The 17,453-nt window shown below is 38.4% G+C and overlaps 1 protein-coding gene across 1 annotated transcript in view; it reads left to right on the top strand.

Moving 5' to 3' along the window:
- LGR4 (leucine rich repeat containing G protein-coupled receptor 4) overlaps positions 1–17,453 on the top strand; it is a 96,604-nt gene that overhangs the window by 68,384 nt on the left and 10,767 nt on the right. Inside the window, exons 3-11 of the mRNA XM_068556773.1 lie at positions 354–425; positions 1,658–1,729; positions 9,731–9,946; positions 10,790–10,861; positions 12,739–12,807; positions 13,709–13,780; positions 13,963–14,034; positions 14,373–14,441; positions 16,416–16,487. Coding sequence (XP_068412874.1) covers positions 354–425; positions 1,658–1,729; positions 9,731–9,946; positions 10,790–10,861; positions 12,739–12,807; positions 13,709–13,780; positions 13,963–14,034; positions 14,373–14,441; positions 16,416–16,487 — 786 coding nt within the window. The remainder of the gene's footprint in view (positions 1–353; positions 426–1,657; positions 1,730–9,730; positions 9,947–10,789; positions 10,862–12,738; positions 12,808–13,708; positions 13,781–13,962; positions 14,035–14,372; positions 14,442–16,415; positions 16,488–17,453) is intronic.

The following is a 17,453-nucleotide window of genomic DNA, read 5'->3' as shown; positions in this document are numbered from 1 at the left end:
TGCCCAGTGCTCTGTATTTATGAGGCACCTGGAAAACACCGCAAGCGACCGAGAGTGACCATGAATAGCAAACTTAATTTGGTCTAATATGTTTTGGCTTGCTTGACCTCACCAGAATAAAAATGTGCCTGTTTAAATTATTGTATTGAAGTTAAAAAAAAAATTCTAGAGGCATTTATCTCATTGGAAGAACCTTGGGATCGCTTTAGCAGAGGTTTAAGTCCATGTTTAATGTCGGATAGACTAGAGAGATGTTTAATGTAGAGCTTCAATAGCAGATTGGGTTATTGTGAGCTATGAATTTTAAGAGTCTGAATTACTATTTTTCTCTTGCTACTTTTTTTTTCTCCTAGACGACTGGCTGGCAACGACCTTTCTTTTATCCACCCAAAGGCCTTGTCGGGGTTGAAAGAACTCAAAGTTCTGTAAGTAATGCAATTTTAGAGTTTCACAGCTGGCTGTGTATTTTCTTTCTGCGTAGTCAACATGCTCGGAGCTAGGTTAAGCACAGTTTCTTTTAGTTCAGGATTAAAAGATTTAAGGAGTGGCCAATGGGTAGTGTGGGAGGCTAGAGGCTGATTTAGGCAACCTTGGGTCTAGATAACAAAAGTTAACGTCTAAATAACAGGAACTCTGACTTCTGGTGCGTTACAGTTGAATGTTAAGCTTTTTGTGTGGCTAATGCACTGAATCAATATCATATTTAAACTTCACTGGTAAGGTTTTGTTTCTACCTCGTTTATAGCTATAAGAACTTTGCATGAGCTGACCCTAAAGGGAAAAAGGCTTACAAGAGCTCCAAATGTAAAATCATTTTAGAGCTAAAGGGAATTGAGATGCCTATGATTTACAAGGCCTGCGAGAGATCAGGAAATAAATTCCTGGTAGTGGTGAGGAACTGGCACACTGGGGAGCCGGTGAACTGACTGCCGGCCCCACCTCGCCACTGCCTCGCTGGGTGACCATCTGTAAGTCACTAGACCTCTCTGGTTCAGTGAGTTAGACGGGCCCTTTTCCATTCCATTTGGTGGTGATGATTCTTGTCAGGCAGTCATTTTATTAATATGACCAGGAAGGACATTAGGCAAAACTAGTAAAGACTTCATGTTCATTACTGATCTGTACCGCCATTCTCCAGGTCGGAGAGTATTAGATAATTAAAGCTTTATTTCTGCCCTGGCCCTGCGTTCACTGGGGACGTGGCCACTGCCCTCTAAGAGCTCAGGGTCTGCTGTCCTCTTGACAAAATTGTCTTTCTCTAATGTGCATGTTTCTGGGCTGTGCTTTATTTCAATTTGAAAAGACATTAGGGTTTCTAGTGGGTTTGCTTGCTATACCTCCCAGTTAACACTAATGGTACCTTGGGTGATGAATATTAATTAGGGTGCCTTAATTCCTGAGAATGAAACAATCCTGGCTGACTCAGCAGGTCTGTGTTAGGAGATGGCTTGGGACAGGGCCCTAGGTTTCATTTCTTCCTTTACGACAAATGCCTCTTGCTCTGTGGCAACTCTCTTATCTTGGGTGCTTTCCACCTCGACTCCTCCTCCTTTTTTTGCTATTGGAAAGATTTTTTTGGAAAGAAATGGTTCTAAATTCTTCTAAGAAAAAATGGTCATAATTGCTTCTTATTCACTAACCAAAAATTTCCTTCCAGAACTCTCCAGAACAACCAGTTGAAAACAGTACCCAGTGAAGCCATTCGAGGACTGAGTGCTTTGCAGTCTTTGTAAGTAACTTTTTGGTTTTCTGCATTCTTGAATCATTAGGAGACCACTCTGGCTACTAAGTAGGTAAAGAACTGGAATCCTAGGGAAAGAAGAGATGTGTCCTCTCATCTGGGATAAAAATGGGGATGGCTAGTTGCTGTTACTGAAATGTCCATTGAAATATCCTGTCTCCAAGGCTGGGAGAAAGCTACAAGCTTGCATGTAGCAGGTGATTACACCCTCTGTGGAATCAGGGTTATGTGTGTACAGAAGTTCTAGAGTCTTGTGCCATGACGCTCGAGAAACAGCCACAGAGAGGTTTCTGTTTCAGGTGGTAATGATCATCAGAGCAAATTAATTATGGGTCCTCATCTGTGGATGTTGAACACTCACCAGGAGTGCTGACTTAATCGCCTGTGCTGTCTTTTTCTCAGGTTTTTTTTTGAGGAAAGTTTGGTTTGATGTGGAATGTTCAAAATTTCAGCTCTTGAACAGCAAGGTCCTACTGTATAGCACAGGGAACTATGTTCAGTATCCTATAATAAACCATAATGGAAAAGAATATGAAATATATATATATGTGTGTGTGTGTGTGTGTAAAACTGAATCACTTTGTTGTACACCAGAAACTAACACAACATTGTAAATCAACTATACTTAAATTACAAAAAAGATTTCAGCTCTTGGTTTTTACCATGTTTAGCCCCTATTTTCAAAAGCTTTTTTGCATAGCACTTCACTTTATTCTTGTTTGAATTCTTTCCCATATAAACGTATGTATGTGTTAATGTGTATATGAACCTGGAGAACGGGGGTCATTGCCTCCATGGTTTAGCTATGCACACCCCGCTTCCCCCTAGAGTGGGGGGATCAGGTAAGCAGCAGTAGTATCACAGGAACCATGCAAACCCACAGAAGATTCTAAAGAAACAACCATTTTTATGTTACATAAACAGGTATTTGTTCATGACTAGACTGCGTGTTGTGGACTAGTGTTGTCAGGTCTCCCCATCCCTGGGTTAGAAGATCCAGCTTCTCTGTCTTCAGAGGCTCGGTTTTAGAAAAGGTTGAGAAGCACTGAACTGAAGCATGTGGTTATTGTAATCTTTCGCCAAGATTAGGAGAAGCCCTTTGCATATTTATCTGTCAGAATGTTTACGTTGCTCTCACAGGAAGTTCAGATAAATTCAGATTAATTAGAATTCTGAAACAGGCCTGTCTGGTTTTGCATCCCCACTCTGCCCCTTGTTAGCTGGTAGCTGGTTTGGGGCACGTTATTTAAAATTCTCTGTGCAGTAGTTTGCTTATTACCTACCATGTACTCTAATGCATGAAAAGCACTTTTAACAATATCTGACATGTAGTAAGTGCTCAGTAAACATTTGTAGACTCTATTAATATTAATAATGATGACTGTTTTATCTGTTCTTTCTTTTGATTACTAGAGTACCCAATTTGCCTAACTAGGTGAAGGAATCATCTGAAAGTAATGAAAAAGTAGTCTTTAAAACAAGCAATTTCATTAGTTTCTTATTCTACTACAGTGAACACAAATTTGCATTGCCTCGGTTCATGTCCTAACACTAAATACAGTGGGACTAGGGCCTAGTTTCTCAAAGTGTGGCACTTGGCCCACCCTCAACAAAATCACTAGGGGGATATTGCTAGAATGCAGATTCTTAGGCCATACCCTAGGAGTCATGATACTGTCTCTTTAAAGGTAGGGTCCAAGAAGCTGTATTTTAAAAAATTTCCCCAGATCATCCTCATGGATACAGAAGTTCTGAGAATCAGTGAATGAAAAACTGTAATAGTTATCACACTTGGGTGTTTATAATTTTAATTATAAAATTAGGGTATAACCACATCACATATTTGTGTACTAATCTGTCCCATAAATTTTTTTTTATTGCCCTTTGAAATAACTGTAAAGGTGAGCATTTGTAGAGATGCACATGAGCTAGAGAAGACATAGGTGAAAGTGACTGATGGGCTTGTCCCTTCCACTCGCTGATATAAAACCATTTATAACTGCTCCAAAAGCACATCACTGGAAATTGTAAATTATAGATTACCTTTGATTTTAGATTAGATAGTCTGGTAGTTAATGGGCAGTAATATGAAAATGAAAATATGTACTAGTAAAGCATAGCATGTGCTGTAAAGGTTAAACTTTAAAGTGTATCTACTATCATAAAAAGGAGTATCTGGGATATTGGCCATTTAAGTTCTGGTTTCAATATAAGTTTAATTTAAGGTAGATATTTGTTAAGTAGCTCATTTCACCAAATGCCGAGTTATGGAACATAAGGATTCATTATTTGCCATCACTAATTGAATGGGATTCCAAATAGACTATTTCAGGGAATAGGTTGGAATGAGTTCCGTGATTTTGCTGCCTCTGCACCATTTCTAACCTTGGACGGATGTACACAGAAGGAGCCATCTTACCTCCCTTGGATCTGAATTCATTAGACATTTTAAATAGTTCTCTTTTTCTTTTGCTTCTTCAGAATTTGTTTTCCTTCAAAACCTTCATACAGGATTGTTCTTATTTCCCAAGACTTAATGATCAAAATACTCAATCATTTTGTCTAGTTGGAAGGCTGAAAAAGAGAAGGCTAGAATCTTTGAACATTAGAAAAATTACCAAGAAAATATACAAATAGATTCTTTTCTAATTTGTGGTCCATAAGTACTCTAAAGTGCACGTGGTATTTTTGATCATTTAGATGGGAAAAAAATTTGAAAAAGGATAGATACATGTATATGTATAACTGGATCACTTTGCTGTACACCTGAAACTAACACAACAGTGTTAATCAACTGTACTCCAATATAAAATAAAAAGTTAAAAAAATAAAGTATTTTCACAAAAATCATAGGTATCTTCCTCTAAAATAATGTTTTAAACAAGCATACTGTGCTCATCACTCACTGAGTGCAGTGCATTGTTTAAATTATCTCCCAAATTGGGATGGGAGGGAGGTAGGGTTAAGGAGAGGAGTCAAACTACTTTTTTAATAAAGGCATTGGGATTTTTTTTATATGTATCAGAAATATAAGGAGCTATGTGCCAGGCCTGTTTTATTTAAGAAGGAAATGTTCACGGGTTTGTTAGCATAGTGGGTGCAGTGGTCAAGTTAGATACAATTGAAATTCTGTCCTGGTGTAAAACAGTGTTATCAACACTTGAGTCAGTTTGCAAATCTGATCTTCAGACCTGAATTACATGAAAGATTTCCTTGTGGTTTTGAAATAGTGCTCAGAAGGAGCAAAGTTCATTAGGGCTTGAAATTGACCAGAAGTGGTTTGCTGCAAGTGGGTGACGATGGCTATAAAATCTGAAAGTGAATTGTAGATATTAATAAAAAGCTAACCTAACAACCTTCCACGAAGCCATGAACATGGCTAAAGTGTTGCCTGAGCAGGATATTAAAATGACATGTCAGAATTTGCTCCACTAGAATTTTTTTCTTTATAGTTGTTCACACTTATATTGACTATTAAAGGATTTCAAAGACTAAATTTCCTAGGTTTTCTACCGTAACAGAATTTAAGTAGTTTGAACTTGAAACTGGTAACAGAATATAATACTATGACGTCTACATTATTGGTAAGTGAGGAGTAGAGAGAAAAAGGGAGAGCTTTTGATTACACAGAACAAGTGTTTATGATAACATAGACATTCATCAGTAAATAGCTGCATTTAAAATTGTTATTGTAATTTCGCTTACGGCAAGAGAAAAAAGTATGTGAGTCTCAGTAAGATATAAAACAGGCTTTTGAGAATAGGGAAGAGAAGCACACTTTAAAGACGAAAATAGTAAGGGAATTTAGTTAATACATTGTTAACTGTTTAACAACTCAAGTGCACTTAAAGTAATAGTTATCTCTTGCCAAACGAAGTTGAAATGGTAAAACAACTTAAGCCACATAATCTCTTCACGTTGTGAGATATCTAATGCCATTTACTGCCCCTATTGAAAGAATCAGTTACAGTATTTTGGTTTTTGGTCTGTTAGTTAGGATGAATTTTAATAGTGTAGGTCCTTGGTACAAACCCACGCTTTCTAAGACCATTTCTCTGTGAAACATTGATCTCAGTGTAAGTGCAAACTCATTACATTTATGGGTGTGCCACCAACACCCACATGTGGATTGAGGCATAAGGATTAACCATTTGAGTCACCACAAATCCTTTTTCTCATTAACTTTTTATTTAAGGGTTCCATTTTCCCAGATTTCTTCCTTTTGATCTCTTACGTATGGCTGACTTTACAATTTGGGGAAATTTTTAACAGAGGAAATTGTGTCTGTGCATTTATTGTTGTATTATTATGTTGCATAGAAGGTGGTTTCATTACTATCTTAGCTCAGAACTCACGTGGTTATCTTGCTAAGTTAAGACCACCCCTTTTCTTTGGTGGGGTGTAGCACAGAATTCTGCAGGAGCCTAAATGGTGTATATAATACTGGACTTATGTTAAAAAGGTCTAGAAGGGACTTCCCTGGTGGCACAGTGGTTAAAAGTCCGCCTGCCAATGCAGGGGACACGGGTTCGATCCCTGGTCCGGGAGGATCCCACATGCCGCAGAGCAACTGAGCCCGTGCGCCGCAACTACTGAGCCTGCGCTCTAGAGCCCGTGAGCCACAACTACTGAGCCCACGTGCCACAACTACTGAAGGCCGCGTGCCTAGAGCCCGGGCTCTGCAGCAAGAGAAACCACCGCAATGAGAAGCCTGTGCACCACAACGCAGAGTAGCCCCCGCTCGCTGCAACTAGAGAAAACCTGTGCGCAGCAACGAAGACCCAACACAACCAAGACAGATAGATAGATAGATAAATAAATAAATAAATAAGTCTAGACAACTTTTCTTATTATAGTTTTTTGCCACATCTTTTTTTTCTTCCCGTTTTATTGAAATATGATTGACATATAGTACTGTATAAGTTTAAGGTGTACAGCATAATGATTTGACTTATGTACATCACGAAATAATTACCACAATAAATTTAGTGAAAATACGTCATCTCATACAGATACTTAAAGAAACAGAAAAAAAATGTTTTTTCCTTTTGATGAGAGCTCAGGATTTATTCTCTTAACAGCATTTATATGTAACATTCAGCAGTGTTAATTATGTCTATCATGTTGTGCATTACATCCCGAGTACTTATTCACCTTATACTGGATGTACATCTTAATGAAACACATATAGAGAGGACTTAATGTCAGTGGAGTGTTGTGTGTGTGTGTGTGTGTGTGGGAAGCGCTGCTCATTATTTTGTTGAGTGTGAATGAACATTATCCTCATTCTTATAACATGAGCAATTTAAACTTTTGTGACACTGAGAAACTGGGGAGGGATTTCAATTTGTGCTTAAAATACAATCTAAATCCTCACCTGGCCTAATGGGGCTCTGCGTCATCTGGTCCCCATTTGCATCCGCATCTGTGTCTCCCTGGACCCTCCACTCTCTTCCTCCTGTGTTCTAGTCACTCGGACCTTCTGGGAGTTGCTGGGACCACACCCAGTTGGTTTCTGCTACTGAGTCTCTGCCCTCACTGTGTCCGTTGCCTCAAACAGTCCTTGCCCAGCTTCGTTTGCCACTTGCTCTGGATCTCAGTTTAATGGCACCTTCTTAGAGATGCTTTTCCTGACCAATACATTGTAAGAAGCTACCCTCCCCCTCAGCCCCTGCTAATCCTGATCTCAGTACCCTGCTTATTTACTTCATAGCACTTTTTAAGTGCTCTGCAATCGTTTTTCAGTCTGTTAATTATATTGTGGGTCCGTCCTCACTAGAATGTGGGTCAGTCTCCTCATTCCTGTCGTGTTCACCATTTTTACCTTTTGTGCCTAACAAGATGCTCAGTTTACATGTGTTGAATGAATTGCAGATAGATTAGCTACATGTAGAATTTAATTGCATGATTTAGTTACATTATATGGTTAATTGTATGATTATATTTCAGCTCCACATTATTTATAGAAAATGTCCAGATGTGTGAATGTGAAATAAATGTCCTTAACTCCCTCTGCCCAACAAAATGTCTGTCTCTCCCTAAGTAGAAGTTCCTTGAGACTGTGAAGCGTGTGTGTGTGTATGTGTGTATGTGTGTGTGCTTGAACACACTGCCATCTACTCGTTAAAGAAAATCTGCTAAGCAGCTCTGTAGCCAGTACTTTGCCAGTCTGTTATATAAAGGATGCCTGTCTCTTCTCAGGGGTAGGTAGGTTCTAGAAAGTACAAGGAATAAACAAACCTAAAACTGTTTGTTTCTAAGTGGATTCTTAAGGCAGCTGCTCAGTTTCTGAATCTCCCCACTTTTTAGTGCTCTTCAAGTTATATTATCAAACAGAAGGCTTCCATCAGATCCTTACCGGGACCAAGGGTCTTTGACCTCGGCCAATCTGCCTCTGGAAAGGAGACTGCATTTGGGGCTGGGGCAGTCAGTTGGGAGCGGGGGCTCAGCACTTGCATGGAGGGGAAAGGGACACTTATGGCAGGATCTGAAGCTCAGCAGCACAGGGAAACAGGAGGCATGAAAACCACTCTGAAGTCAGAATTTCCTGAACTTGAAGGCTGCCAAAGTTGATTTCTTTAAAAAAATGGGCTGCTGTTTTGACCTTGCAGCTGTTTTCTAGTGTTCCCTAATTTTCACCAAGAGATCCAAGCCTGTGAGATATGGATTTAAATAGTGAGGTTATATCAACAAGGTATTTGCGAAGAAAGTTGTGATTTGCCTGGTGCATACGGTTCCTCATCATATTAACACTAACTTGTCATTTTGGCGAAAAGCAGTTCTTCCAACAATTACGCCTGGTTGTGTCAACACTAACATTTAGGACTTGGTTTCTCAGATTTTCAGATGGGGATTTAATTTTTAAGTATGGGTAATCCTATTAGTAAGGTGTCCTTAATTCCAAAATTTTGGGGAAAATCAAAGAAACTCTAAAGCCACAGTAACGTTGATCGAAGGAGCTGTTTAATTTTTCCTCGGGACAGTTTGCCTTTTTCTTAATATCTGTTAATTTTGACAAACTAATTTTTCAAATGTACTTAGGCCTAAGAGAAGAGGAGAGGGTTGCTTTGCCAGTACGTGACACTTATATTTTTAACTTGCCTGGTGGTAATAAGGATTGTTGAGAATCTATTGAAATTGTTTGTTGCTGTAGAAAAAAATTGTAAATATGTTCTTACTCTTTCCCCTTTGGTACCAAGTCAGAATAGCAATTAAATTTAATATCAAATATTAGTTATAAAACTGTAAGTAAAATAGATTATTTGGTCAGCTTAGTTTCTTCTTGTTGTTTCTCTATATACATATATATATATTTTTTAAATAAATTTATTTATTTATCTATTTATTTTTGGCTGTGTTGGGTCTTCGCTGCTGCGGGCAGGCTTTCTCTAGTTGCAGCCAGGGGGGCTACTCTTCGTTGCGATGTGCGGGCTACTCATTGTCATGGCTTCTCTTGTTGCAGAGCACGGGCTCTAGAGCGCAGGCTTCAGTAGTCGTGGTGCACGGGCTTAGTTGCTCCGCGGTATGTGGGATCTTCCCGGGCCAGGGATTGAACTCGTGTCCCCTGCATTGGCAGGCAGATTCTTAACCACTGCGCCACCAAGGAAGTCCCTGTTTTTCTATATTTTTGATAAGTACATTCTGAAACATGAAATTCGAGCTTGAGCTTTGAGGGTTTCTTTCTTTCTTTAATATATTATTCTGCCGTACAGTTGTGCTTAGCCAAGGATTCTTGAAGGATTCAGATTTGTACGCATCCCTTTGTTATGAAGGAAGGGAGACAACTGAGTTCCATATGCTGGTCTTGGAAACATTGTTAGATTTTAGGAAAACTTCTAGTGAAATTAAAGAAATAAGGGATGCTGTGGCTTTGGTCATTTTTATAACTCCTTTTTTTTTTTTTTTTTTTGGAACCCTGAGAGTTGTGTGACTTGCCTTGACTCATTCCGCTAGAATCCGTTATTGAAGGTGGTTGCTTTTTTCTGTCAGGCGTCTAGATGCCAACCATATCACCGCAGTGCCTGAGGACAGTTTTGAGGGGCTCACTCAGTTACGGCATCTGTGGCTGGATGACAACAGTTTGACAGAGGTGCCAGTGCATCCCCTCAGCAATCTGCCGACCCTGCAGGCGCTGACCTTGGCTCTCAACAAAATCTCCAGCATCCCGGATTTTGCATTTACTAACCTGTCCAGCCTGGTGGTTCTGTAAGTATCCACCCCTTTTAATACTATATATTTGTGTTAATTTGGGGGCAACAGCACAGTTCTTGTGACAAATTGTTATGAAAGTACCTCACTGAGTATGTTCTTGGAGAGCTGGTGTTTGGGGGATCTGCCTTTTTTACAAAATTACATGTGCTGACCTTTAAAAACACAAAACAGGATAATTTTTAAAAAAGTAACGTTCGATGATAACAGTTGAATCTCTCAAAAATAAATGGCCATTTGTAGTCAGGAGAAGAAAGTGGGTCATTCAGCAAACACTGGTACAGCTTTTACTTGTATTCCAGCAATGCATTCAGTGTTAAAAGAGGCAGAATCCTTTTGGAGATGCCCATAGAAAATGAGTTTCAGTGATCTTTCATGTTTTTACTGTCTATTCAAAGAGTATGTGATTTACTGTTGTTTCAAAAACTTGGACATTATAAAGTGGCATTTCTTGTAAAATCTGTTACCGATTCTCACTGATGTAAGCTGACATTTCCCCCACCTCCCCCTAGGAGAACTCATCAAAGTTTCGCTTCATATAATTAAAAGCTCATCAAAACTTTTGTTTGGATATGGGTAAATACTCAAGAATCTTCCATGTGTGCACCCCTTTTCCACTAGAGATATGTTCCTTTTCCACTGGCCTCCTATGTTCAGTGAATCCGAGTCTGTGCAGTGTTTATCAAGAGATATCTACCCAACGCTATTTGTTTTCCATTAGTCAAGTGTTGCAATGTTTAGCTGCACCATTCCTTTAAGCTCTACCAATTTAGACATGTAAAACATTATAATAGTTGCTTCTGGGTGAGGCAAAAGTCATTTTGATGCTTTTTTCCATAGGCATCTTCATAACAATAAAATTAAAAGCCTGGGTCAACGCTGTTTCGATGGACTCGATAACCTGGAGACCTTGTAAGTTTATTCGTATTTTGGATGATCACATTTGGGAAGTTGACAGTGCAATTTTGCATTTCATTGCAGAAAAAGGAAAAAAGCAACGGTCTTAAGTTCAGCTCATTATTAATTTGCTTTAATACATGACTACAGTCTTGCCTTCAGATAACACAGTCATGAAAACTAATCTAGGTTCCTGGTTAAAAATGGCGCACAAGATTGATATTTCTTACAAAAGGACATGGTAAAACCAGCTCAGTCTGCCAAGCTGTACACCTTTTCAAAAACTTTGGTTTTTGTTAGTATGATAGGCAGTTTTGGAACTTTGGACCTTATAAAATTAATACTGGAAAAGTTGTTTTGTTTCTTTGTTTTCTCCCTCATCTCAGTTGCCTTGCTAATTGTTAACAGTGGGTTTGAATACCATCTCTGCTTTTATATGCTAAATGCGATGAAGGTTTCCATTTTGCTTAGGATACTTTTATTGTTGTTTCTATTGTTAAAGTGTTTGAGAATTCTGGCTGTTTCAAAACTGTCCATTGTACCACGATATGAGCAAAAGACATAGTGCAGCTGTGTGTAATCAAGAGTAGGATCTTTGTTTTTGTTGTTTTGGTTTGTACTAGTTGCCTTTATTCAGAGATTTATAATATTTGCCATTGTGGTATAGTAAATGATTCAGAGAATGTCCCAGTTAGATGGGTGAGTAACATCTGATTGGAATGCTTAGGGTTTGTAATATTTTGTTTAATTGAATTTTTGGGTTAACTGTCAGTCAATGAGAAGACTTAAAATCTTTTAGTACGCTATTAATTCACTTTCCTGTTTAAACCACTAAAAGATAGTAAGCATCAGTGGATATTTGAAAGTTGAAGCTCTTGAAGAAGATACTGCCAAACCCAGTTCTTCTAAGTATGTAAATACCAGTGGAACAAAAGACTGGGCGGGTCTTCTGATCCTAAACCTTGTATTATTCCAATATATTTTTCTAATTATATTAAAATTAAACCTTTTCTTCCCAGTTAAATTTTTATTTACCATTTTTTTCTATGTAGAAAAGGAAAACAACATTGGTCTCTAAGGTGCTGGCCTTTTGATTTTATTTACTCTCATTCTGAAATCAATCGCTGATCATATGCTAACATTCTCTTTAGGTTAAAAGAAATTAAAGTTTAAATACACTCAGAGGGACTTCCCTGACTGTCCAGTGGTTAAGACTCCACGCTTCCAGTGCAAGGGATGAGGGTTCGATACCTGGTCGGGGATCTAAGATCCCACATGCCTTGTGGCATGGCCAAAAAATAAATAAATAAAATACACTCAGAATTAAGACTTTTAAAAGTACAGATCACTATGGCTTTTCTCCCTCCTAATTAATGGAACTTTTTCAACAATTTGTAACCTACTTGAGGACCGTAGTTGTATGAAACCGTCCTGGTCCTTCTCCTTATTCATACTTAGGTCATCCTGCTGATGTTAGGGCTGAGGTCAGCTGCCCTCATACCAGAATTTCAGGAAGCCACTCTAAACCTAAAATAGAAACCTCAGTTTCAGGCTATTGTCATTTACAAATGATAGTCAATAAATTCTATTTTATGGAGAACTGCCATTCAGGTGATTTGTTTATTTAATGCACCAGTAATATGTGATTCTGAGAATTCTTTGCGCTTTTAAAGTTGTTGACTTAAAACATCATAGAAGAATTAAGATACTTTTTTCTATTCAGTAATCTAAGAAAAGGTGTAAATTTAATTAAATGGACTGGCAATTTGTTGTCAAAGAAAGATTACCATCCAGAGGATGTGATTTAAAAATAAAAAAAAATTTGTACCAAAACACCTTATAAATTGTGACCATCCTTCAATGTTCTTACGTATTTTTCCAATTTTTTCTAGGGACTTGAACTATAATAATTTGGGGGAATTTCCTCAGGCTATTAAAGCCCTTCCCAGCCTGAAAGAGCTGTGAGTATTGCTTTGCTCTATCTGTGCCTTAATGTCCCTAGAACTCACCATTTAATGTTCCAACAATGAGATTTTAGAACATCTTTGTTCCATTACATGTATCATAATACACACACAAACACACACACACACACACACGATCATACAGATTGGATTATATTGGCTAGCACTGACAATTTTGAGCATAGATTACTGTGTAGGGCTGGATTCCGGTGAAACAAGCCATAAGGTATGGTCTCTGCTTTGTAGGAGCTGTGGTCTTCGTCCCACTGGGGAGGCTGACCATGTAAGACAGACAGAGAGCAGTTTCTAGGTGGAAATAAGTGCTGAATGAATAGGATAAATAAATCATTCCAGAAAAAGACCTCATTGAGGCTTGGGGTCATTGGAAAAGACATCACCAAAGAGAAGGAATTTGACTGGACTTGAAAGAATGGAAATATTTAGATAAATGAAAGAGATGAGGGAGCATTTTAGATGTTGGATTTGTCAAGGTCAGAGATAAGAATGCACATGGCATAACAGAGGTCGTGTGTCATGAATTGATAGCTAATATTCTGAGATGCATTGCTTAAAAACTAAATGCAGGTGACAGTGAGAGAGATTTTGGGGTTAGAATACCTATGATTCTTGCAGTCTAAAGTTCTTTGAGGAATGAAGCAAGCTAAATGTATATAAGGGACCTGGCAGTGGTAGTAGGTTAAGCAGTGGGTTTAAAAAGAATTAGGTATGGTCCTGAAAAAGATGAGATGGAATTAAAAATTCAGTTTCCCCACATTTTTGAAATTTTCACGTAGTTGTTATCAGTTATATTTTACATCCTACTGAACAGTAGTAGATATTCAGGTTTTATTTCACAAGGGGATAAGCATTTCAAAATATTTTTCTTCTATCTTTGTAGGTTATTTCACAGTAATTCTATTTCTGTTATTCCTGATGGAGCATTTGATGGTAATCCACTCTTAAGAACTATGTAAGTAGTTTTGAAATTTTTTTTTAATATGTAATCATGTAAAGCAATGTCTGTACAATGCCAAACATCTGGATAAAGAATGAAAATTCAGGCTGTTAGATATATGAGCTTTGTGAACATAGATTTAGTGTTGGAGTGCTTGTGAACATATGAAAACTTTGCTTTTTTGGCTATTTTTACAGACATTTGTATGATAATCCTCTGTCTTTTGTGGGGAACTCAGCATTTCACAATTTATCTGATCTGCATTCCTTGTAAGTATTATAGAAATTTAAAAACAAACCTGAATATTTACACAGTTGCTTTAATGGAAAACTAGAATTTATCATTGTAGCTCCAGAAAACAGAATCTTTTATTTTATTTTTCTTGGGTGGAAATCCAAAAGACAATTTTGAAAATTTATGATGGCTCTTATTTATGTGAACACTTGGTCAAAATTATCACACTTTCAGGTCCAATCAAGAGATGAAACTAATCTTCTTTTTAGGTATAATGGTACTGTAATTGTAAGCTGTTTAAAAAATAAAATGAAAATATTATCTATGAAAATTTTTTATTTTAAATTACTTTTTATCTCCCAATTTCTTAAAGAGTCATTCGTGGTGCAAGCATGGTACAGCGGTTCCCCAATCTGACTGGAACTGTCCATCTGGAGAGTCTGTAAGTGTGGCCCTTTGAAGAAGGGCTGTGTAAAGATAACACCACACTGGCCTGCTAATAGGTTGCCAGTGCTTTTTGGTGATGATGATGAGTTAATGTTGATTTCTACAATCTTGGTTTGTGAATATCATGCGTAGAGATGGGTATATTGGGTTTGGAGTCAGTCAACTCAGAGTATATAGCCTAGTACGTGAGAGGTAAGTTCTGAAAAGGTCACTGAAAATATAAGGCAGTAAGTAAGTACCAAATGAGAAGCAGTGCTTTAGGAGTTCAGAAGTGGAGCAATCGATGTAGACTATCAGAAAAGGCTTTATGGAAGAGGTGAAATGTTTCAAAATTGGATACTGTCAGGTTTCCCAGACCTGGTCTTTTATTTAGAAAGGCAGGATTTAGTAAAACCAGGAATACTGAAAATATACTCAGGTATGGCATACAGATGATCAAATATAGCTAAAATTGAATGTTCATAATCAAATGGGGAATGATGTGGAGAAATCTGGAAAATTGTTGGGCTTGTAATTTTAAAATGACAAACCTTGAGTATTGAACATTTGGTTATGGTAAAGCTTCTCAGTGGGTGGTCTGTGAATGGGTTGCAGGTGCATCTAAGATCTTGATGACCTCAGCCCTCCAGAAGCCACGTGGGGCCTGACGTGGTTAGGGTCTCTGCCACAAGGAGCCTTACCACAGGGTGCTGCAGAAGTTACAACGTTCATGTATGCCAAGACGTAAGAAAAGTTGGGAAGCATTGAGCTAAGGAGTTTAAACTCGACTCTTACGGCAGTTTGGAGGTGTTGAAAATGTTGGAGGAGGAGGCGTGAGGAGGGTAAGAAGAGAGAGACTAGAGGTAGAATGGTGAGGAGGCCATGGGAATACTCCACTTGGCTAAATGAACACATTTAACCAGGCGAGTTCTGTGTCTTCAATCCATCACTGGAGTTCCTCCGTGTGGCCTGAGATTCCTCTACCCCTCTCTGCATCATTTCATCCTTGATCTGCATAGTAGCAGTAAAAATGGAGAGGGTCAGATGCTGAGACCTACAGAAGAAGAAAGAACAGGAACTGGTGATTGACTGCAGATGGGGAGGTAGAAAGGGAGGGGATTGCTGGGCTGCACCCCTCAGGTCTACAAGACCTGCACTTGTCCAGCTTCAAGACCGAAGAAAGAGCCCAGAGTCAGTAACAGAGACAGCAGTGGTTTAATGGATGGGGGAACTTACATGTATGAGGCAAGGTCCTGAGGCAACACTCCGCTGGCACACCGCAGGCAGGACATGGCGGCAGTCTTCGCTCCCGGGGAGGGGGGGGAAGGGGAGATTGCCAGTTATAGGAATTGACATCAGGTTGGCTCATTAGTTACCAGGGAAACCAGCAGAGGGGCATGCCCCTAACCACCCTTTGATAAGAACTATCACTAGCTGGGGTCTGGGGCAAGGAATGTCAGTCATGTGAGTAGGGTGTAGGTAAAGCAGGTCCTGGTCAGGCAGGGGCTATACAGAGAGCAAGAGAACAGCCATCTTGAGTGGCCTGATCATACAGGGATTAAAAGAAAATTTCAGAACATTGAGTCAGTTTGATTGAAAGAAAAGATAGAAACATGGTTTGGGGGGGCAGGATGCTATCCTGGTTTCAAATGTTTTGGGTGTGAGGGGGTGACAGAACTTGCAGGTGACTGTGGTCAGGCTGTGACTATGGATTCATTTTTTTCTGTTGGTCCACATGAGAACTCAAGCTTATCACCTGGACAATATTAACTTCTCGTGTCACAAGCTCTTCTGCATTACTATGAAAATAATATGGGTATCGAGGGTTCATTCTTCTTCCCACGTGCCTTACTTTAGGGAGTAGTTAGGCAGTGGGATACATAGACTCTAGTCCATATGCAAGTATGTGAACATGTATTTTTCTATATGAGAATAGCATTTTGTTTACCATCTCAACTTGAATCATTTCTTAGACCATGTTTTTCCATAGGACCTTGACCGGTACAAAGATAAGCAGCATATCCAGTAATTTGTGCCAAGAACAAAAGATGCTTAGAACTTTGTAAGTTGGATTCTTCTTCCCTTCTCCTGCCTTTCTTTGTTTTATGTACTTCACACATGTTGAGTTTTATTTTTAATGAACTCTTTTCATTAAGTGACATTAAGGTATAATTATTTCTTATTGGTTCCCTTCATGGAAATGAGCAGGAATTTTAGTATCCCCCTGGGTAGGTAATGTTTATCTGAATTTGATTTTACAGCTATGTGTATATCTCACATCTTGTGACTTTACTTTGAACAAAGTAAAACCAAACTAGGCTCTTCCTTGATTTCTTTTTTCATCCTGACTCCTCACCCTTATTCTAGTTGCCCCAGGGGAGTTAGCTCTCTGTATGCTGCTCTTTCATCCATAACCCAAGTGAGAGCCCCAATCTTTTCTTGGATCAGGAACCAATTAAGCATGGAGCTTTCCAAAATCTCCAAGCTGCCCTGGAAATTAAAAGTAAATAAAGGATGTAAAATTGTCACAAGAACAAACAATTAAGTTACTAAGTTGTTAACAAGTATTCCGTGGAAAGAGATAGTAACAAAATAAATGACTGACTGATCAAGCAAGTAATTAAATGGTGTCATGGAGTATCAAACACAATGATAACATTGAGGAAACACTGCAGAGTTAACTAGTCCCAATTTTTTATTTACTATAAATATTTTTTAAAATGTGATTACATATAACACTCCTCTTACAGCTTTTAAATTCAATAACAACATAGAAATTATTTATGGTATAAATGATATTATAAAAATATAAATTAAAAAACTCATAACTCTACCATTTGGACATAATTTTTATATATTTTCTGAACTGTATTTTCCATATTTATTGTATATTCTTAATGTTTTAAAATATATTTTATATTGTCTATACCCAACATTATGTACTAGAAGTTTGCCAGTCTTAAGCCTGTTCTGTCACTGAGGTAGGTGCTCTAGAAAGCTTATGAGTCTTAGGTTAAAAAAAAAAAGT

Source organism: Eschrichtius robustus, chromosome 11 (assembly GCF_028021215.1).
Source record: "Eschrichtius robustus isolate mEscRob2 chromosome 11, mEscRob2.pri, whole genome shotgun sequence".
In the NCBI taxonomy this organism is placed as follows: domain Eukaryota; kingdom Metazoa; phylum Chordata; class Mammalia; order Artiodactyla; family Eschrichtiidae; genus Eschrichtius; species Eschrichtius robustus.
Note: the sequence above shows the minus strand (reverse complement) of the source record. Positions and strands in the feature narration are given on the sequence as shown.